General features: G+C 48.7%; 1 protein-coding gene across 1 annotated transcript in view; it reads left to right on the top strand.

The window, feature by feature from the left end:
• The window catches only part of LOC119465096 (ATP-binding cassette sub-family C member 3-like), a 157044-nt gene that overhangs the window by 81353 nt on the left and 52121 nt on the right, over positions 1 to 23570 (top strand). Inside the window, exons 15-18 of the mRNA XM_037725899.2 lie at positions 183 to 359; positions 1901 to 2068; positions 4044 to 4288; positions 5539 to 5725. Coding sequence (XP_037581827.1) covers positions 183 to 359; positions 1901 to 2068; positions 4044 to 4288; positions 5539 to 5725 — 777 coding nt within the window. The remainder of the gene's footprint in view (positions 1 to 182; positions 360 to 1900; positions 2069 to 4043; positions 4289 to 5538; positions 5726 to 23570) is intronic.

The following is a 23570-nucleotide window of genomic DNA, read 5'->3' as shown; positions in this document are numbered from 1 at the left end:
GACTTAGCTAAAATTGGAAGCTGACTTGATCCTGAGGACATTTCAATTTGAACAGGCCGTGTAAGCAAGCTTTAGACGAGGCTAATTGTTTTTAAGTATAAAGCATTATGGCCGCGTCCATACCAAGGGTTTTTGACGGTGGTGCAAGCAAAGAGTGCATGAGTGCACGTTGCTGCTTGCAGGGCTCCGTGGCCTACTGTCCTCAGCAAGCCTGGATTCAAAACGCCAGCGTGAAGAGCAACATAACCTTTGGGCAGCCGTTCGACCGCGACCGCTATGAGCAGGTCATCGAAGCCTGTGCCCTCAAGCAGGATTTGGACATTCTTCCCGGTGGCGATGACACGGAGGTTGGCGAGAAGGTACGCTCGGTGCTTAACGTGTACGACAGCAGAGACATTTCTAAGTGAGTTTGCTAGTGCTTCACACCAACTCAGCCGACTTGTTATCCACCGCTTGCGTGCTTTTGCTGAACGGTAAAAAAATTCACGAGCCCGTCTCCTGTCGAGAAAATGGGGGTAAGCGAAGCTTGTCGTGTTTATGCGCCATAAAACACCACACATCTTCTTGTTGTGTTTATCTGACCGTCGTCAGGGTAGCGTAAAGTTAACGACATCTCACGGTAATAAAGCATAAACGTTTATTAAATTTATGCATCGAGAGAAGGAAACGTACAACGCAACAGAAGGAAAAGTGGCACGAAAGGGAAACAAAAGAAGGAAAGAGAACGAAAGGTACCACGAAAGGGAAAGGAGTAGGTCAGGTACACACACAACCCTTGCTTATCCCCATTTTCTCGAAAGGGGAAAGGCAGGTCATTTCCTCTCTTTCTCTCTCTCTCCCTTTCTTTCTCTCTGGAAGGGTTTCCTCGAAGAGAACAATGCGCTCGGTAAAGAGGGGCTGCCGACTTCCCAGCTGCGGTGTAGAGAGGCGGCCACGACAAAATGTGTGGTTCACTAACCACCTACGGGAAAACAGGACGGCGGCGGCGACTTAAGTACTCGCCGCTTGCTGGTGACCACAGAGGCTGGGACAATGTCGGTGGGACTGCATGTGACACATACGGTGGCGCTGACAGCGCTTGCGATTCCTGCGCCTCGCCCACGGAAGCAAGGCTTCCCCGTCTCCTCAAACCTGCTGGTGCTTCGACGCCACGTTTACCGCGAATGCGACCGTCATGGGACACAAGGATTCGTACAATACAAATCAATGAAAAGTAGTTTTTCGCGCCACATTCGCTTCATAGTTAGCTTGGCGGTTAAGTAATGCGAGAACCTCAAGAACTGTTCAGGAACAGTTAAGCGCATAGATGACAAGGACGTGATTTAAGCGCTCCAAGTCATCATGCTTCCTTTCACGCCCTCGCCGCCTATGCGCTGAACCGTTCCCTGAGTATGTCATACGAGCAAGGCCGGATGTCCACGCTCGTCAGGAATTGTGTTGCGATATACACAAGACTGCCACCCTTTTGTCGCAAAATTTAAAATTCCAAGTCGAGGGATTGCGAATGCTCTTTCAAATGAATGAATTTTGGCGCCTTTCTCGCGAACGGACGATGATAGAGGCGACAAGACGCGGCGCTGTCCTCATCAGGTCGCGCAGTCTTCATTTGCCGTGTCCCGCCAACTAGAGCAGCGAAATGTGCTAGCACCAGAGAATGGCTCGAACTTAGTGAACAAAGTGTACTTTATGAACGTGTAAACTCTACCAATTTTTCTATATGAATGCCCCAGATAGAGCGAATAATCTTTCAAATATTTTAAACCTGACTTTTTCCGGTTATCCTCCTCGCCTTTCCTTTGCTTCTCTGTTTTAATACTAACCGTAAACATATGAGCGCAAGGAAATGTTGCCAGTACTGTATCATTAATACGTTGTTTGATCACCTTCATACTCTCATTAGGGCATAAACTTGAGCGGCGGTCAAAAGCAGCGTATCAGCCTCGCCAGGGCGGTGTACAGTGGTTCAGACATCTACTTCTTCGACGATCCCCTCAGCGCTGTGGATTCGCACGTCGGCAAGCACATCTTCGACAAAGTCATCGGCCCCAAGGGACTTTTGAGAAAGAAGGTGGGTCAAAGGGGCAAAAGCAAACCCGACTGCGCAATTTCCAAAGCAAAATGTCCGTTGCCACATGCACCAGTACCGGCCAACTCTTTCCCACCCATGACGTGTACGCCATGAGCTATAGTCATTGTATAGTATGAGATGCAGATCTACAGCTTTTCTGCAGCATATTTGCATCAGAGCTAAAATGAGCTGCTACGGTTGCACAAAATTCGTAATAAACAGCAGTCGTGCTTTAATGGTTGTTCCAACGCTCGCCGTAGACAGGAAACAGACAGCTAAGTGGACTGCCGTCATCTTAAGTACCATTCCATTTCTGACGAAGCTGACAAGAGACATTAGCGAACACAGTATCAAAACAGTCTGCAGGTTACATTGCTATGCGAACAAGATGGTGGCAGAGCAACAGGCTAGGAAAGATCTGTTGCTCACAGGAAAACGTAGTTTAGCTTTCTTACGCGCCTAATGCAAGCTACGTAATGTTTTAAGGTTCGCCCACGCAAAATGTTATTTACAGCAATATGTCTTGTCAGCTTTTTATCGCCGACGAACCTCAAGCCGCAAAAACGCCTTCCTGACGGTTCCAGGCGCGTTCCATTACTTGGGATCGAAGCGGTCTTCCTAGCTGTCAACGTAGACTGTTTCCAATGCTGGCCACAATTGGAATCCACTTGATAAAGTTCTGCTGCTACGGCGTGGTACCCGCAAGCGCAGCGGCCGAGCCCTTAGAGTGGAGCCGTTACTGGAATCCGCGCCTACGCGATGCGAGCAAGTGCGAAACGCCGATACAATATCTTGCTTTGTTAAAGGTACCATAATCTAATTAGTTTAAAACTTGGCAATTTTTAATACTTAGTTATTTCTATTCTTTGTGCAAGTAAGGTCCACCTTTTCGAGTAGACGAGCTCACTGACTGGTTTACTTTTCAAAATTCCCTCAGGCAATTTTGAAAAAAAAAATGTTTTAGTGTTCGCTGAAACACCCGGTGTACTTGCTGCTATCCTAATATTAGCGCACCCTCCAGATGCGAAGAAGTACATTCGACCCGCAGATTCCTTGCGCGTTTTAGTGGTCGAAAATGTGTCAGATCGAACGCTTACACAAGGACACTTGTCATCAGAGCCCCAGAAAAGGCGCCCTTCCTTGTTGGCTGTGTGATCACCTTTCTGTGAACCTATATTTCGCTTTCGCGTTAATATTCGTCGTACATCAGCAGCCGCCAATAAGGCAGCTGCCCTGCACAGCCGGCACGTGAAGCTCCGCCGCGGCACGGCGCCTCCGCATAATGCAGTGGCCGTAGGGCTCATAAACATATTGGTTAGCGTCAAGCTCATTAATTAGGGGATGCTCTTTAGTTTAGAAATTTCGGCAAAAGGCTACACGTTCCTCGCTCTAATACTGATGCGTAGAGTACAAAATAGAGGACACGTGATCGCGATCAGTGGACAGTGGTATCCAAACGCGCATGCAGTCCTAAATTTCCTCAGCGCACTTACTACGCTGTTATTGCAGCTTACAGTGCACGTTTTTTTTATTGACATGAATAAAGAAATGTTGGCCGGCTATTCCTTTTCTAGGGGTGACATGAAAATGCATCACATATCAGAATGTTAAAATACACTATTAATGACACATTACAAATGACACGCACTGCAGATTTCCCACAGGTATACATAAAATGTCACATGCGAGAAAAATACGCGCATTACACCCTTATACAATGCGCATTCGTACGGTGCTATTTTAATCCGGCAGAAATCGCATGCGTAATTTATGATAGCGTTTTTCCGCAATATTAGTAACCTCTATATTAGTAATCTGCGCACGTTCCTGATGAGAATTGCCAAGATACCAGCAGCAGCTTCAGGCTAATTGGTCGTCGATCAAGTCGCATTAGTTTTGACGTAGTTGGTCGTTTTTCTGCGCTCTGCGCACGCCATTATGAACCCTGTCAAGTTGCAAGGTGCCTGTGTTGCAGACCCGTATCCTGGTGACTCACCGTCTAGCCGTGCTGCCCCAAGTGGACATGGTGATCGTTCTCAGCGACGGCAAGATCAGCGACGTGGGCACCTACGACGAGTTGCTCACGCGCGGCGGGGCCTTCTCCGACTTCCTGGTGCAGTTCCTGCAAGAAGGGGAGGAGACCGAGGGCGTCTCCGACGAGGACATGCAGCTTCTCAGCGAGATCGTGTCTCAGGTCGGAGCGTCCTCCGAATTGGCCAGGTACGCGTCCAACAACCGCCCGGAAACGCGTTCATTTGCTTATGCGAACTCAAGAGAAAAAAGTCCGAGTTTTGCCCTAAGGGTGAAGCATCGATTGCAATTGTAAATTATTAGATACCTGGCCACAGTTTTCGAGCTAGATGTGATCATGTACGCCTCTGTGCGAGTGACGCCATGCTTGTTATTAAGCGAAGCTTTATAGGCTCGCAAGTTTCGGCGGCGGTGGTGGTGTCACGCAGAAAAGTGGGTCGATCCTGGTGATAGTGCAGAAAGGGACCAAGCTCAATGGCACATACCAGGGACAAAAAAGAGAGAGGAGTGAGTGAGTGAGAAATCACTAGCCCTTTCCCTGTCGAGAAAATTAAGCGAGGTTGTCGTGTGTGTACTTGATCTCTTCCCTTTCCTACTACTTTTCGCTCCCTTTCCTTGTACTTTTGTTTCCCTTTCGTGCAACTTTTCCTTCCGTTGCGTTATACGTTTACTTCCCTCGATGCATACATTTAATACACGTTTGTTTTATTGCCGTGACTTGTCGTGAACTTTACGTTACCCTGACGAAGGTCAGATGCAGACAAGCTTCGCTTACCCCCATTTTCTCAAAGGGGGAAGGGCTTGTGGATATTTTTAGGTAGTAAGCGAATGTTTACAAGTGTACACGGCCGATAAAACAACTATCCTTACTTTGTATAGTTCTCTCCTATTTTGCTATCGCGAGAAGGGTGCCTTTCGGGCGAAATGGCGACCTCGTTATTTTTTATAACAAGCAGCTTAACAAGCAGCTCCTGCTTCTTATTATTTTATTTTTCATTAACTTTTTTATTTGATGATTTTATTTATTAATTTGAACTTTTATTTTTAACTACTTCCTTCGCAAGCTTTTCCTTATTTTAGAAATATTTCGTTAAGGTGTGCGCTCGAATATATACACGTGAGTGCATTAAAATTGACCCCAAGCTGCACAGCTTCTCAAATACTTATACTTCAATAATTGAAAGACAGACAGCTTAATATTTACCTGGTTAGCTACCCTGCAATGGGGGACGAGAAAGGGAGAGGAGGTACACTACGAAAGTATTGTAAATTGTGTGTGCAGGAAAGATTTGCCTTTTCATGTGCTAACTTTGCTAGCGGAAAACATGTAGGTAAGATGATCACGGGGCTTCTGGCTACTTAGCCAACAGCACGAGTTCGAGGGTATATTTGGGTGTACTGGTGCCGTCCACATCGCATTTCGCGCGCGTTTCTTGCAGGCAGTATTCTCGGCTGAGCGCCAATGAAAGTGACTCCACGTCGGATACCGAGCGACGCGCCCGTCGGCGTCGCACGTCAACTCGTAGCGCCAGCGAGAAGTCTGTTCACAGCAAGGGGAAGCCGGAGAAGGCGCCACTGGCAGCCGGAGCAAAACTGACCGAGGAGGAGAGCGCCCAAGTTGGATCGGTAAGGTTTGCACCGTCGCCATGCATGGGGAGGAAGCCGATTGAAGAAATACTGTGATGATGATTATGCGGTTTTTGTGCTAATGTCATTGTAGTTGAAAGGGAAGGTTGTACATGTTGAATGACTGCAGTGCGCTACAGTGAAAAACTCCCGAGGACATTTAAGCACTTGTGACGAGTTGTGAATGCAAAAGAATTCATGTCGAATTGAACGCCGCTCAGCGGTACTTTGAGTTTTCGCTGCGAGTAATGTACCGACACGTGCTGCCACCGATGTCCTGCGCGACGAGAGGAAGCGGCCACCAAGGCAGTCAGGCGCGCGCAGCAGCTAAGCCTAGTGCGGACCACGCACCGGCTTCCGAGAGCGACGGTGACGTGGCGATGCCCTCTGCCCTCACACGACACTCAATGAGACGTTCGGACACAAAGGAAAGACGAAGATGAAGCTAGACAAGCGCAGAAATTTCCGGTGGGTTTCCGGTGACACAGAGGTTTGAACCCAGTACCTTCCGCATGCAGAAGAAAATGCTCAATATCCTGGCAACGGAACAAGAATTCAAGATCGCCAATCAGCCTCTAGAGTCTGTAAAGGAGTACGGTCTATCTAGGTCAATCACTCACAGGGCACCAGCATAAGCGCTCGTGCGTGCGCGTTAATGGGCATCGGCGCCTTTTAAAGCTTTTCATTAGTCGCGGAATGTGACCATCGCGGACAACACTTGCAGTAGCAAAAATCGGAAAGCGGCATACTACAGCTCTACCATTCAATAAAGCATGTGAAAGTGAATTTAGCACCAAATAGCTAAAATAATTAAGCGTAATTCAAGAGTCCCAAAGACTAAATAAGATTAATTAGAGTAATTAACAAGACCAATGCACAGACATCATCATCATCATCAGCCTATATTTTGTCCACTGCAGGACGAAGGCCTCTCCCTGCCATCTTCAATTACCCCTGTCTTGCGCTAGCGTATTCCAACTTACGCCTGCAAATTTCCTAACTTCATCATCCCATCTGGTTTTCTGCCGACCTCGACTGCGCTTCCCTTCTCTTGGTATCCATTCTGTAACCCTAATGGTCCACCGGTTATCCATCCTACGCATTACATGGCCTGCCCAGCTCCATTTCTTTCGCTTAATGTCAACTAGAATATCGGCTATCCCCGTTTGTTCTCTGATCCACACTGCTCTCTTCCTGTCTCTTAACGTTACTCCTAAGATTTTTCGTTCCATCGCTCTTTGTGCGGTCCTTAACTTGTTCTCGAGCTTCTTTGTTAACATCCAAGTTTCTGCCCCATATGTTAGCACCGGTAGAATGCAATGATTGTACACCTTTCTTTTCAACGACGAGTGGTAAGCTCCCAGTCAGGATTTGGCAATGCCTGCCGTATGCACTCCAACCCAATTTTATTCTTCTGTAAATTACTTTCTCGTGATAAGGGTCCCCTGTGAGTAATTGACCTAGATAAACGTACTCCTTTACAGAATCTAGGGGTTGACTGGCGATCCTGAATTCTTGTTCCCTTGCCAGGCTATTGAACATTATCTTTGTCTTCTGCATATTCATCTTCAACCCGATTCTTACACTTTCTCGATTAAGGTCCTCAACCATTTGCTGTAATTCGTCTCCATTGTTGCTGAATAGGACAATGTCATCTGCAAACCGAAGGTTGCTGAAATATTCGCCGTTGATCCTCACTCCTAAGCGTTCCCAGTCTAAGAGCTTGAATACTTCTTCTAAGCATGCGGTGAATAGCATTGGAGACATCATACGACACCTTTATTAAATCGTTCTAATGTGAATAACTAAGTAACTAAGAATAATTACAATTAATTAAAAGTATTAAAGGGTTGCGAACAGTAATGAAGACTACTTAACATCAATTTGAGACTCCGGGATAAGACTGGTCAGGCCAAATTAAGACTATTTAAGAGTTCGAAAGAGCAGTACATACTAATAAGGATCAATTAAACACTCCGTAACAGCAAGTAAGAAAATACTTAAACCGAATTACGACTAATTCATTGTTATTTTATTTATTTATTTGCAATCGCAAATGAAATGACGTCATCGCATTAAAGCTTTCGCCGTCAAAGTCGTCTTATTAATCGATATGGGACCCCACTGAACGTTTTTTCCCCTACGCATTTAACTCACACAGCTGAACAATCCCTTGATTACCAACGTATCACCACACTGAACGAAAAATTGAATGTTTCAGCCAACCAACGCAGACACGCGATCAAATGTTAGAGTATACTCCCTACTAAAACTGCAGCGAAGCGGCCAGATTTCGTATATAAATAGCACACTTTGCGATGTTCACTGTGACTGCGAAGCATTGAATTATAGTGCCGCATGCATAAAATTAACTCCTGTGCATGAAATTGGCGTGTTGGAATACGCCGTCTGATGCCATTTTGAAAACTTTTATTACTGCACGCCGTCATCGTTTTTAAAGGGGCCGTCATGTTACAGCCAAAGTTCTGATCTTATTTCCAAGTGGTAAATGCGGCTCGGAATATAATTGCACAATGACTAAAATACATCGCGCTACGCGATCATCCGGTTGAAAAGTGCGCTACAGTGCTATTATAGGCGAGCCGTCTCACCCACATGAAGGATAAGCTATAAATTCAATTACTTTAGGCGAAATAACTCAGATATGCAAGACATTAGGTATATTAAAAGTAGAGCATGGTGAACTCATTGGTCACCACTCAGTTATAAACGCTCATGGATTCCATCCACGCAAGCTATCTAGAATGCATGACTATCTCTTAGAATGAATGCAGATTTCGACGAGAATACGCCACAAGAATTACGCGTGCGTTTAGAGATTACGCTGCATAGCGCGCGAGCACGCTTTCGTTACAGGTCCCGATCCCCCTAGATGTGTTGTCGCAGCGCTAAGAGGGACTAACCGCAAGTTTTTTGACGCAAGGCAACGCCTATCTAGATGCACTAGGGAGCAAGGTTTGCTGGCGAGGGATGCCACGCACGTGCAGACCAAGGATGTATTTTTCCGCGGGTGTGCTCTGCCGACGAGCGGCCACCGGTCTGGCGTTCCGAGTTATTTTGTGGGCACCTGTACATGTACGTCAGTGACCATTTTGAAGGTGTTCGCGGTACTATTTAAAAGCGCCCGTCTTTAGATCATTTCTTTCGCTTGGCATGTGCTGCCACTCGACGGGAACACGTGGAATTTACTTGCGCCGATGCCTCTGTTTTTATCATTTTTTTGTTTATGGCAACGGCGCGTCGGCTATCGTTCGCGCATTCGGACGCGCGCACTGCGGTGGCAAGTTTCGGTTTTCTCCTGCGACGGCTCCCGCTTGTTGCACGCGCTAAACTGATGGCTATCTGGTTTCAAATCTCTCAAAGGGCGACCGCTTGTTGCTCGATCGTTTATCGCTCACCGCGGCGCGATTACACTTGTTCCCGGGCGCGTGTTTCTATTTGCGCCCAAGCCCAGTGCTCGACCGCTGGCGCCGCCATGCGCCGCTCGCGCGTACCATGTTCCTAGGTGGTTTCTTTCGCCGAGGGCGCTTGAACGCAATCATATGGTTCGCATGAATGCAAATTGTGCAAGCGTGGCTGTATGGCCTTGGAAGGCAGCTATGCTAAGCACTATACGAAGAAGAACCGCTATACTAGAAGAAGCCGGTTCGAACGGCTACGTCTGCAATGAGCTCTGCTGGAAACAGCGCATCGGCCCTCGGCCGAGGATTCCATCCGCCGTCAACTACTCATTCCAGTAATTACAAGGTTGTTCTCCCTCGTCTACCAACTGGCAATACCGTTCTCAATTCAGTTTTCCTGCATGCTGACCTAGCAGGGCGGCCGGATCGGGCCCCGGACTTCCGCGATGCGCTCCTTTCAGTTCTGCATGCAGCTGATATCCTCGGCGCAGGACAGTACCAGATGAGCCATTTGTGGCTAGTAGCATGCGTTAATAGCATCGCTAAACAGAAACTTGCCGACTAAGGCGAGCTGCTGGTGATGGGCCTCAAGTGCCTTGTCATAGACCCGGAATGCAAAAACATCAAGATGAAGCTTTTGTGGCTTCCCCCACACCTCGAACAGAGACGGATTGTTGAAGCGCTAGAACCTTATGGGACAGTGCAGTCTATCACGAGAAAAATGTGGCGGTGTGACGGCATGGAGGGCTGGCAAATGACTAATCGCGACGTGGCGTTTACACTGAAGGACACTCCGGAGGCTCTGCCAGTAATCTGCCTCCCCTATTGAGCATATGCGGACATAAGTGCCTCGTCTTGGTTCCTGGCCGACCACCACTTTGCCTACGGTGCAACAGAGTCGGGTATATCCTGCGACAATGTAGGACACCATGCTGCAGTAACTGTCACCGCTATGGTCACATTGCAGATGCATGCATCGCGACCTACGCTGACAAGCTTTGTGGAAATAGACCAGCTGAGGATGACACCATCACCGATCATCTAATGGATGTGAGTGAGGTTGTGGATGCAACCGGTGAAACACCCGCTGAAGCTCATCGACAGGAAGAGACAAAGCCTTCATCGGCTTACGATAGCCTTAGCCCGAAGCCTGCCGCTGTGGAAGATACTAAGTAGAGCTCCAAGTCGGGCTAGTTGGTTGACATGCATGGTATATTTTAACTGCTTCCATTTTAACTGCGTCCAGATGTGTTCATCTTTCTCTGTATATATGTCATTTTCACACGTTAAACATTCAGTTGCGAGTCTGCGCACGTCTTGACTGCCTCGTCCTTGTCCGTGTGGTTTAGCGCAGTTAAAATATACCATGGAGGATACTAAGTTGCCTGACGACGAACCAACTATGTCATGGGCAGAATTGTCACCAGTTCAAGACCGCTCGCCATCAGTGGAATCTGGATCGATGTGTGAGGCTACTAAGAAGCGTCCAGCGCCAGCTGACAACCCATCGCCCGCGGGAAAGGAGGTCCGGGTTCCCAAAGTGTCAAAGTTGACAAAACCGCTCCGGGGAACGGCTACACCCGCGGATGTCTCTTATGTTGAAGTGCAGCAAAAGGTCGCCAGTGCATCGCCTCATCAAGAAGGGAGTGATGCATCCCTAGAGCAGCGTGTGAACGCTGCACCAACATAGGTGATCATGGAGGGCGGTCTTCCCTTCCACTTTGGTACTTTAAATGTCCGTGACTTACGTAGTAAGCGACCGCTAATTCAACGCCTTCGCTTGCTACGCAATAGGAAATTAGATATTGCTGCTATCCTCGAAACAGATTGAATCCGAGGAAAACACATAAGTAGCTCTAACTCCATTTCTATCTGACGGTAATGTTTGTGTAAGCCATGAGATAGGAGTTTCCGCTGGTTGTATGTTATTCGTTAGAAGAGAATTACAATGTGATGTCCTACATTTGTTGACAGATAGGGAATGGCGCCTAATATGGTGTGATATTGATATCAGTGGTATTAGCTTTAGATTCGTGTTTGTTTATGCCCCGAACAAGCTACGTGAACGAGTGTTTCTTTTTATCTCTAGAACATCATTTGTCTACTGATCGTGCATTGGTGCTTTTTTGGGGACTTAATTGTGTATGTAATGTGCAAGATCGTACGTCATTGAGGCTGAGACGTGATCCAATTAGTGATGCGTTGCAACGCCTGATGTGTGACTATCAGTTTGTGGACATTGGGGAACATGAAAAAGCGGGGTGTCGCTACACGCATTTCCAAGGTATCTCGCATGCAAGGCTTGATCGAATTTACGTTTCGTTTAGCGTCCTATCTCTTATTCATGGTTACACTGTGCACCATGTGTTCTTTAGTGACCATTGCCTAGTCTCAGCATCTTTTGGTAGTCGTCGATACCAAAGCCGGCGTATGTGCTGGGAGTTGTGGAAACTTAATAACCAACTACTTTCGCGTGAGTGCTTCCTAAAGCGTGTTACTGCGCTTATAGCTCATCTGTCATGCCGCAAGGACTTGCCTCTTTTGGCTGTGTGGGAATTAATCAATCAGGAAGTTAAAATGATAGCTATCGAAGAATCAATATTGGCCTTTGAACAAAAGAATAATTACAAAGAATTGTATAGACTTCTGAGGGAATTACATGAGCTTGAATGTCTACATCCGGGTAAATATATTGATGATATTCATAACACCAAGGTGCATTTACAGGATTTGTACACAGAAAAATACAGAGGTGCACTAGTGCGTGCGCGAGCGCAGCGTTTTCTGGAAGAACAGCCATGCAGTTGGTCCCTCGGTGATGAGCGCCGACACGCGCTGTCTAAACAAATCCTAGACATAGACTATGGTGGAATCGTTGTGAATGAGCCGAGCCTAATAACTAAAGCGTTTTTTGAACATTACCAAAAAATGTCACAGTTTCGCCTTAAGGGCGAAGCGATGAATGCGATAGCAACACAGCAATGTCATACGAAGTAAGGTGAGCGGCTTTGGTAGCAATATGAATTGTAGTAAACATGAGCTGATTAAGTAAGCAGGTGTGCTGCGGCGTAAGTAGACCGACATGAAGAGAGACTCGATGACCACGAGGAGGCGCGTGTGAAACGGTGGTGTTGATGAGAAGCGCTTCCCGTGGGCCGCGCGTGCGAAGGGACACACCTGTAGTGCTGCACTGCCGATCCGGGCAGCATTGCATGTGTAGCGTGCGTTGGAATAAAATGTCAGTTTCGCCCTAAGGGCGAAGCAATGAATGCGATAGCAACACAGCAATGTCATACGAAGTAAGGTGAGCGGCTTTGGTAGCAATATGAATTGTAGTAAACATGAGCTGATTAAGCAAGCAGGTGTGCTGCGGCGTAAGTAGACCGACATGAAGAGAGACTCGATGACCACGAGGAGGCGCGTGTGAAACGGTGGTGTTGATGAGAAGCGCTTCCCGTGGGCAGCGCGTGCGGAGGGACACACCTGTAGTGCTGCACTGCCGATCCGGGCAGCATTGCATGTGTAGCGTGCGTTGGAATAAAATGTCAGTTTCGCACTAAGGGCGAAGCAATGAATGCGATAGCAACACAGCAATGTCATACGAAGTAAGGTGAGCGGCTTTGGTAGCAATATGAATTGTAGTAAACATGAGCTGATTAAGTAAGCAGGTGTGCTGCGGCGTAAGTAGACCGACATGAAGAGAGACTCGATGACCACGAGGAGGCGCGTGTGAAACGGTGGTGTTGATGAGAAGCGCTTCCCGTGGGCAGCGCGTGCGAAGGGACACACCTGTAGTGCTGCACTGCCGATCCGGGCAGCATTGCATGTGTAGCGTGCGTTGGAATAAAATGTCAGTTTCGCCCTAAGGGCGAAGCAATGAATGCGATAGCAACACAGCAATGTCATACGAAGTAAGGTGAGCGGCTTTGGTAGCAATATGAATTGTAGTAAACATGAGCTGATTAAGTAAGCAGGTGTGCTGCGGCGTAAGTAGACCGACATGAAGAGACTCGATGACCACGAGGAGGCGCGTGTGAAACGGTGGTGTTGATGAGAAGCGCTTCCCGTGGGCAGCGCGTGCGAAGGGACACACCTGTAGCGCAGCACTGCCGACCCGGGCAGCCATGCATGTGTAGCGTGCGCTGGAAAATGTGGCCCGGCTATTACTAACTGATTGAACAAGCGTGGTGTGAGCGCGCACAAACAAACATGAATAGATCACACTGAATGACTGCAGACAACGACTGTCAAAACGCTGGCAGCAAGCGCATACGCTGCAGCAACGGGCGAAGGTCCGTGCGGTCTATCGCTTCGACGGAAACTGAGCGGCGAATGCACGGCACATAAAGGTCAGAGCCGTGTGGAGATAAGATACGGTGCGAGCGAGCGACGAGCGCGGTTGTGGGCAGTGTGGAAGTGCCCCCCCCCCCGCGCGCTCCCTCCGGCGCTGGCTTCCCGCTTCCTTGCTTGCGCGTGGGTGATTGAGTGCGTTCGCTCTCCGTGATAGCGCGCGTCCCCGCACGCTTCCGCTCGGGTATACGGCGCGCGGCGAAGATTTTATCTATAGGGAACCTCACGGCGACGACTACGGCGACGGCAGAAATCCGGTAGAAGTGTCCATATAATTGCTATCGCAATAAAATGTGGCCCGACTATTACCAACTGATTGAACAAGCGTGGTGTGAGCGCGCACAAACAAACATGAATAGACCACACTGAATGACTGCAGACAACGACTGTGAAAACGCTGGCAGCAAGCGCATATATACGCCGCAGCAGCGGGCGAAGGTACGTGCGGTCTATCGCTTCAACGGAAACTGAGCGGCGAATGTACTTAAAGGTCAGAGCCGTGTGGAGATAAGAGACGGTGCGGACGAGCGACGAGCGCGGTTGTTGGCAGCGTAGAAGTGCGCCCCCCCCCCTTCCCCGCGCTCCCTCCGGCGCTGGCTTCCCGCTTCCTTGCTTGCGCGTGGGTGATTGAGTGCGTTCGCTCTCCGTGATAGCGCGCGTCCCCGCACGCTTCCGCTCGGGCATACGGCGCGCGGCGAAGATTTTATCTATAGGGAACCTCACGGCGACGGCGACGGCAGAAATCCGGTAGAAGTGTCCATATAATTGCTATCGCAATAAAATTATTTCGAAGCCATAAGCCATTGGATACATGTGCGTCTGCCACCAAATTTGTATCGTTGCTGCCCCAGATAAATCAGGACGATTATGATTATACAAATGATGACATTAATATTAATGAGATAACTGCATGCATAGATTCATTAGCGAAAGGCAAGACGCCCGGCCAGGATGGACTTAGTGCCGAATTTTATCAGTGTTTTCGTTCCCTCTTGTCCCCATTATTACTTCAGGTGTACCGTGAGGCCTTGGAGGTAGGGTAGCTACCTGCCACAATCTAGGAAGGGCACACTGTCCTCATAGCCAAAAGCAATGATGAAACTAAATTGCAAAGAGTGGATGGATACCGGCCTATTTCCTTATGCAATGTGGATTATAAAATTTTTGCAAAAGTATTAGCTAACCGTTTACAAGTCGTGATAAGATCTGTGGTAGGTGACCATCAAACATGTGGCATCAGAGGTCGGTCCATTCAGACCAACATTCATGTTGCGAGGTAGGTGCTAGAGTGTGTAGCTGAGGGGATTGGACAGGTAGCAATGGTACAGCTAGATCTGGCTAAGGCGTTCGACAGGGTAAATCACTCGTTCCTGTTTAGTGCACTAGAGCACATAAATCTTGGATCCCGACTCCTTAAAGGTGTCAAAATGTTACGCTAATGGCTCAACGAGGTTGATAGTGAATAGTTCTCTCTCTGATCCGATTAGACTTTTATCATCAGTAAGACAAGGATGCCCTTTGTCACCGCTTCTCTTCTGCCTGTATTTGGAGCCACTTTGTATGAGCATCCTGAAAGAAATTTTCCAAGGGTTTAAACTGCCGTCGAGTGAGATTCGGGTTCTTGCATATGCAGACGACGTCGCCTTCTTTTGTACTGACAAAAGGAGTGTAAAGACTGCTCTCGCAATTACAGAAGAATATTGTGCGGCTTTTCCCCTGGTCATGTCTTTCTAGTTAGAAGGGCCTTGAAAGACATGACCAGGGGAAAAGCTGCTGGAGAAGGTGGAATAACAGTAGATTTAATCAAAGATGCAGGAGATATCATGCTTGAAAAGCTTGCGGCCCTTTATACGCAATGCCTCACAACTTCATGTGTACCAGAGAGCTGGAAGATCGCCAACATTATACTAATCCATAAGAAGGGAGACGCTAAAGAACTGAAGAATTATAGACCCATTAGCTTGCTTTCAGTATCGTATACAATATTCACCAAGATAATTTCCAATAAAATCAGGGCAACACTTGACTTCAGCCAACCAAGAGAACAGGCTGGCTTCAGGAAGGGATATTCTACGATGGATCATATCCATGTCATAAATCAGGTAATCGAGAAATCTGCGGAGTACAATCAACCTCTCTACATGGCTTTCATAGATTATGAAAAGGCATTTGATTCAGTAGATACCAGCAGTCATAGAGGCATTGCGTAATCAAGGAGTACAAGAGGCATACGTGAATATCTTAGCAAACATCTACAAGGATTCCACAGCTACCTTGGTTCTCCAAGAAAAGTAGAAAGATACCTATCAAGAAAGTGGTCAGGCAAGGAGACACAATCTCTCCAATGCTATTCACTGCATGCTTAGAAGTATTCAAGCTGTTAGTCTGGGAAGGCTTACTTAGGAGTGAGGATCAACGGCGAATATCTCGGCAACCTTCGGTTTGCAGATGACATTGTCCTATTCAGCAACAATGGAGACGAATTACAACAAATGATTGAGGACCTTAATCGAGAAAGTGTAAGAATTGGGTTGAAGATGAATATGCAGAAAACAAAGATAATGTTCAATAGCCTGGCAAGGGAACAAGAATTCAGGATCGCCAGTCAGCCTCTAGAGTCTGTAAAGGAGTACGTTTATCTAGGTCAATTACTCACAGGGGACCCTGATCACGAGAAAGAAATTTACAGAAGAATAAAATTGGGTTGGAGTGCATACGGCAGGCATTATCAAATCCTGACTGGGAGCTTACCGCTGTCGTTGAAAAGAAAAGTGTACAATCATTGCATTCTACCGGTGCTAACATATGGGGCAGAAACTTGGATGTTAACAAAGAAGCTCGAGAACAAGTTAAGGACCGCACAAAGAGCGATGGAACGAAAAATCTTAGGACTAACGTTAAGAGACAGGAAGAGAGCGGTGTGGATCAGAGAACAAACGGGGATTGCCGATATTCTAGTTGACATTAAGCGGAAGAAATGGTGCTGGGCAGGCCATGTAATGCGTAGGATGGATAACCGGTGGACCATTAGGGTTACAGAATGAATACCAAGAGAAGGGAAGCGCAGTCGAGGTCGGCAGAAAACCAGGTGGGATGATGAAGTTAGGAAATTTGCAGGCGCAAGTTGGAATACGCTAGCGCAAGACAGGGGTAATTGGAGATCGCAGGGAGAGGCCTTCGTCCTGCAGTGGAAATAAAATATAGGCTGATGATGATGATGATTGTGCGGCTTCTGGTGCTAGCATTAACTTTGAAAAAGTTGAGGTTTTTGGTTTGGACTATGGGGCACAGTGCCATAGCATTACGCAGGCATTCAATGGAAAAAAAAGATCTGCGCTATTTAGGTGTACCTCTCTCACAGTATAGAAATAGCAAGTCATTGGTCGGGAGAAGTAGAAAATATACAAAGTGAATTCATGGCGAGGACGGAATTTGTCTATGTTCAGTCGTGCTGAAGTGTGTATTGAACGGGTTATTAGTTTCCCGTCTCATGTATGTGCTGCAAATACTGCACTGCTCAAGACTTTGTATTCAGGCACTGCATCGCGTATTTGCAACATTTATTTGGAGCACGAGTTGCGAATCGATGCGGTGCCATAATCTGTTCGTCCCTCTTGCAAGAGGTGGTCTAGGATTAGTCCATCTCTTCGTCAGGCAAATTGTTTCTCGTCTGTTTTTATTTCGAGACAGTGATCATCCTTTTTTGCGTGAAATGTTACAGCTCCGATTAGTTCATTATCTTCCCGATATAGTAGTGTCATCAGGTGCCAAAGATGTCACACAGGCTCCTTGGGGCTTTCTCAAGGAGGTCGTTGATTCATTCCTTTTCTGGAAAGTTAGGTTCAGCCTGGAGTACATTTTCACTGCGAGTCGAAAAGCAATTTCTGCTGCACTGTTGGATTCGATTTTCCCAGATCCCTTGTATCGTGCACCTTATTTAGGTCAGCCATATCAGGATGTACTTGGGCGGGTCCGTAAAATGTGTATACCTCCTGGAGCTAAAACATTTTTCTTTAAATTGCATACGGAAACACTTCCTGCTAAAACCTGGTTGAACGCGAGGGGCTGCTTCGTGCCATGGTCCACGAACTGTTGACTGTGTCCACGTGCTGAAACCATAAATCACTGTTTTATAGACTGTACGGATGCTATACTTTTCTGGGACGTTCTCCAACGGACGCTTAAACAGGACATTGACATCACTCCATACACAATTAGGTTCCTACCGTTTAAGATTACTGGCGGTCCTCCCATGACATGTTCATAGTACTGGGTTTGTATAGCCTATGGAGAGCTAGAATGTGTGATCGCCATGCCGAAATCCCGCGATCTACAAGATCATTCTTTCAAGAAAGTGCAGCTTGTATAAGAAGTGTCTACGTTACGCAGGAACCTCCGCCGGACTAGATGCACTTTTGGACGCATGTGTGTGTTTGCCCGAGTTTTAAGTGTGTAGCTATGTCCGCACTGTAATACACCTTCAGTTTTATTTTCCATGCATTAAAGAAAAAAAAGTGGCTGTATGAACGCCGCTAGGGGGCCGGAGAGAGCGGACGCTCTTCGCATGGGCTCCGTCAACTTTCAATGATATTGGCGGAAATACGCACTTTTGGACAGCGATATTAGACAGTTTTAGCAGAGCGCCGCTCACGCTCCGCTCCGCTCAGATTTCACGCTCTGAGATACTGCAGAGAACTGCGTAGATTTCGCATTTGATAAGCGCGTCTTGGCCGAGACGCGAGCGACGCGCTATCAACAAGCCAAACGACGAAGAGGCCAAGTAGACACGCTGTCACGCTCCGCTCAGTCAGCTTTGTAGCGGAGCGAGGGATACGGTCTTCGTTCCGCTGCCGGTATGAGCGTTGTGCGCAAGCGCAATGGCGTTCCCGCTAAGCGGTTGTGTGGCATTTGATAGCATATGCCGGTCTGAGCGGAGCGTACAGCAAGCGCGCAGCTAAAACCCTCTATTATCACGAACGATTCGGGAAGGTCAACGAACCTCACCGACACCAACAGTTCATTCAGGTGAGCCAATTTTTGGCCACTACAGCTACTTTTTGTTGGTGCCACGTCGACGGCAGTGCTAACCCTAAGGCACGACTAGGCGGCGCCGTTACTCCCGCCGCAACTGCGGCCGGAGGTTAAGGGTAACGCGGGGAGTGCAGGCCCCCTGACTCGCCTCGCAGCTTTACGCAATGGACGACGAAGACGAACAAGTTCAGGGAGAAAAAATCTCTTCAAAGGAAATTCAAGACGAACAACGGTGGAAAACGATCCATGCGCGTCTCAAGAAGAATCGGGAGCCCGATGAGGACAATAACCCAGACAGGCAAGTGGACGCCAAGTCAGCAGACGAGGTGGCGTATCAAAGAAGAGCATTGAGGAACATCAAAAGGATGAACACGACAGCCAAGAAGCCGCACTTGCCGAAAGAAGACATCAAGATGATTATCCGACCCAGGGACGGCTTTAACACAGCAAGATACAGCGTTGCCCAGATTGGCGACTGCATACTGAGAGCAACAGGGCTGAAACCCGAAGAAGTGGTCAAAGACTCCATTCGCATCAACGAGAGGCAGAACATCATCGTAGTAAGCGCGCCCACCCTCGAAAGTGCAGAGAAATACAGTGCCCTTAAGGAGCTCCGCATCGGTGACAAAACATACGAAGTCACCGCGTACATGATGGCGCCGGAAGATACACCCAAGGGAATAATCCGAGGGATACCGGACTACGATACTCCCGAAGACATAGAGAGAAGCTTAGTGAACGAGAGGAACCCCGGCATATTACACGCCAAGAGAATGGGTCGCACTAACCTCGCGATCATTGTGTTCCGGGGGACGTACGTGCCGCATTACGTCTACTACAGGAGTTATGAGTACCAATGCGTACTGTACAAGAAGCAATACGAAACATGTTGCGCATGCAGAAGACTGGGAAGAAGAGCGGACGTGTGCCCACAGCCGCAAGTAAGGAGGTGCCGCGGATGTGGCAGCGCTGAGCCTACCGACGATCATCGGTGCGAGCCCAAGTGTTTCCTCTGCGGCAGGGACCATCCGACTGGCGACAGGAAATGCAAGGTCAGGTTCAAGACCCCGTACTTGGTCAAGAAACACCAATGGGAGACAAAGCTTCAAGACGAAGAAACCTTGAGAGAACGACAACGCTCGGAAAACGCAAATCGCGACGCCGACGGCGCCGGTATCAAGAAAGACGACTTCCCAACGTTGGACGACGGCCGCCAGCATCGGTCTCGCTCGCGTTCCCGCTCCGGCGCCCACTCTCGGTCGAGAAGCCGCGAGCAATGTGACGGATCCAAGCCAAGGGCCAGTTCCGAACCCAGAACCCGGCGCAGGTCAGCCTCCCGGCCTGGAAACAGACCACTGGAAACGAAAGAAGCAGAAGCAGGGAGCGGACACCCCAGACCGTTACAGGTGAGCTGGGCAGACGCCGTCTCCGGCGGGCGCTCGAGGATCGAGGCTGCTCCCCCCAACGCGACTACCGAGGCCAACAAGGAGTTAGCGCAGATTAAGCAAATGCTTCTGCAGCTTACTAAGGACAACGCTAAATTGAGGGAGGACATTAACGTACTCAAGGAAGAAAACGCTAGACTGAGAAATGGAGTCAGACAGCAAAGAAGTAGCACAGATCGCCAAAGATACGGAGGAAATATTTGAGGGTGGGGACGAAGTGCCCGTACCCACAAAACGAAGGGCTATAGAAGTAGATTCAGACTGCAGTGAAAGGATAACATATAGGCGAGAGAGTAAGACCAAAAGACTGCAGGAAGAGTTAGAACTTAGAATGGAGGAAGATAAGAAAGGACTTGAAAAGAAAATGGACGATATGATCGGTCAGATCACTAAATTAATGCAACAGCAGATACAGGAGCAATTAGGCTCCATGCAAGCGCGCGTGGGAGAGCTAGAAGCGAAATTATCGGTGGCAGTCAGTCTACCTATGAGAGCCTCGCAAGCAAGCAGTTGCGGCCCCATTAAAACGGCTGGCAAACCGTACAGTCGGCCTGCGGTAACAGAGACGAGCGAGATCGCCGGAAAACTTTAACACCATGGATAAACACAACAGATACACGATCTGGCAGTGGAATTGCAGGGGTTACGCTAAGAAAAGATGTCATTTACAGCAATACCTGATTAACAAAGAAAATCCAGACATCATAATATTACAAGAAACTAACGGGAAGGGAAAATTATCGGGCTACAAGTCCTACAGTGGCGCCGCGGGGGAGAAATCGGCCGTTACAACGCTGGTCAGACGAAATCTCACGGCCGTCCAACACGACACACATTAAGGGAACTGAACACACTTTAATAGAAATAATACCGACTCGGAAAGTACCTAGCAGCCTTTTCGTTTTCAACGTCTACAGCAGTCCGCGATTCAAACACAGATTCCGCACGCTCATTCGGAAAACGATCGCTATCGCGAGCAGGCAGGCGGTACTGATTGCTGGGGACTTCAACGCTCAACACACCGCGTGGGGTTACAAATTCGAAAACGTCAAGGGTAGGAACCTGTGGCTCGACGCGCAGCAAGAGGGGCTCACCCTCGTTACGAATCCCTCCTTGCCAACGCACAGAGGTAACAGCGTTAGCGTAGACACCACACCGGACCTAACTTTTACGAAAAACATTGGCGATTTGCAGTGGACGAACACGCAACAGGACCTCGGTAGTGATCACTTTATAATAGAGATTAGAGTCACGGCGGGACCGCGCAAGATCAGAGGTAAACAGCTCAAATTGGTCGAGTGGGACAAATTCAGAAACATTAGGCAGACGGAAAATTCGCAGGAAGCAATTCAGGACATCGGGGATTGGACCGACGCGGTGAAGCGGGACATTGCCGCGGTGACACGAACGGTCCCACCAGAGGCGCAACTCGAACTCATAGACAGCAGACTTTTACACATGTGAGAGGCCAAACAAAGTTTGCAGGAAAGATGGAAAAGGCAAAGACACAACAGATCACTTAGGAAAAAGATAGCGAAACTAAACAGGGACATTGAGAGTCACACATAGCAGCTGTGCAAGCAACAGTGGGAAAACACCTGCAGTAACATGGAGAATCAGCTAGGGCTCGCGAAGACGTGTAACTTGCTTAGGTACATGCTTGACCCAGAAGAGACGAAAACCGCGTATAGACAGAACATCAACAGAATCATACATGCGTATGAAGGCTCCGAACAGGAGATCTTACGGGAGATCAGGGAACGGTACATTAGTTCGGTCCCACCGGTAACGCATCCAGAATACTAAGGCGCAATCAATGAAGAGCTAGACAGACCGATCGGCGAGTCCGAGATCAGGGCAGTGTTACATATGCTCAACACTAAATCGGCGCCCGGGCCCGACGGAATCGCAAACAAAACGCTCAGGAATTTAGACGATAAATCCATAAAGAAACAAACGGAATACGTCAATGCGTGCTGGGAAACCGGACGCGTACTGCAGCAATGGAAGACAGCGCACGTCGTGCTGATACCGAAGCCGGGCAAGCGACTGCAGCTAGAGAACCTCAGACCGATCTCCCTGACTTCGTGCGTGGGGAAGGTAATGGAGCACGCGGTCCTCACAAGGCTGACCAACTACCTCGAGGACCGCGACCTGCTCCCCCACACTATGTTGGGGTTCAGGAGAAACCTCTCTACGCAGGACGCGATGCTACAAATCAAACACCAGGTCATAAACAGCCCGACCAGGTCCACTAAGGCCATACTCGGCCTGGACCTGAAGAAGGCCTTTGACAACGTAACGCACGCAACCGTACTGGCCAAACTGCAGGAACTCGGCCTTGGCGAACGAACGTACAATTACGTTCGAGACTTTCTGACGAATAGAAAGGCCAAGCTTACTCTCGGGGAGCTTACTACCGAACAAATAGAGTTGGGTAGCGCCGGCACCCCGCAGGGATCGGTGATATCGCCCATGCTTTTCAACCTAGCTCTCGTGGGGTTGCCGCCCAAGCTAAACGAAATCGAAGGGCTCAATCACACCCTCTACGCCGACGACATTACGTTGTGGGTTACCGAGGGGTGCGACGGCCAGATAGAACACACGTTGCAAAGTGCTATCGAGACGGTCGAACAATACTTGGAGAACACCGGACTGACCTGCTCCGCAGAAAAGTCTGAACTGCTAGTTTACAGACCTACGCGAAGAGGCCGCAAGCCGAACGGCGAGACGAGCGACGAGGATCCCGGTAGGGACATACGACTAACGACGTCCGACGGGCGCCCCGTACCCAGGGTAGATAGCATGCGGGTTCTGGGCTTACACATCGCGGCCAACGGACATAATGGCGAGACCATCAGGAGACTGGAAGGCGCGGTTGCACAGACCGTCAGGTTACTCAGACGCATATCCAACAGACACAGCGGGATGAAAGAAGGTAGCATGATCAGACTAGTTCAGGCCTTCGTAATTAGCCGAATAACGTACGTGGTACCATACCTCAATTGGCACGTTGCGGAGAAGACAAAGATGGAATGCTTACTCAGAAAGGCTTACAAACAGGCAATAGGGCTACCGATCAACACAAGCACGAACAGGTTACTGGATCTAGGTCTACATAATACGCTGGGGGAATTGATAGAGGCACAGAACATAGCGCAATACGAACGTCTTTCCAAGAGCAGGACGGGCAGACACATATTAGAAAAGTGAGGCATCGGGTATCACGCTCAACACGGCATCAAAGTCGACGTACCCAGCAGCCTCAGGGACAAGCTGGTCGTCCCTCCGCTACCAAAGAACATGCACCCGGAATACCACAGGGGTAGAAGAGAAAAGAGAACGCAGGACGTACAGAGGAAGTACGGCAAACGTGAAGACGCGGTTTTCGTGGACGCGGCCAGGTACGCGCGCAGGCGCGCCTACACGGCCGCGGTGGTAGATCACGAGAACACTTGCAAAACTAGTGTCACGGTACGCACGGTGCACGCGGAAACAGCGGAGGAGGTAGCCATCGCGCTAGCGGTGGCCACCACCGAGGCCGAAGTGATCATCAGCGACTCCCAGACGGCAATTCGCAACTACGCCAACGGCCGC

This window comes from Dermacentor silvarum, chromosome 9 (assembly GCF_013339745.2).
Source record: "Dermacentor silvarum isolate Dsil-2018 chromosome 9, BIME_Dsil_1.4, whole genome shotgun sequence".
In the NCBI taxonomy this organism is placed as follows: domain Eukaryota; kingdom Metazoa; phylum Arthropoda; class Arachnida; order Ixodida; family Ixodidae; genus Dermacentor; species Dermacentor silvarum.
The sequence above is the reverse complement of the archived record's forward strand: the minus strand, read 5'-3'. Positions and strand labels throughout refer to the sequence as shown.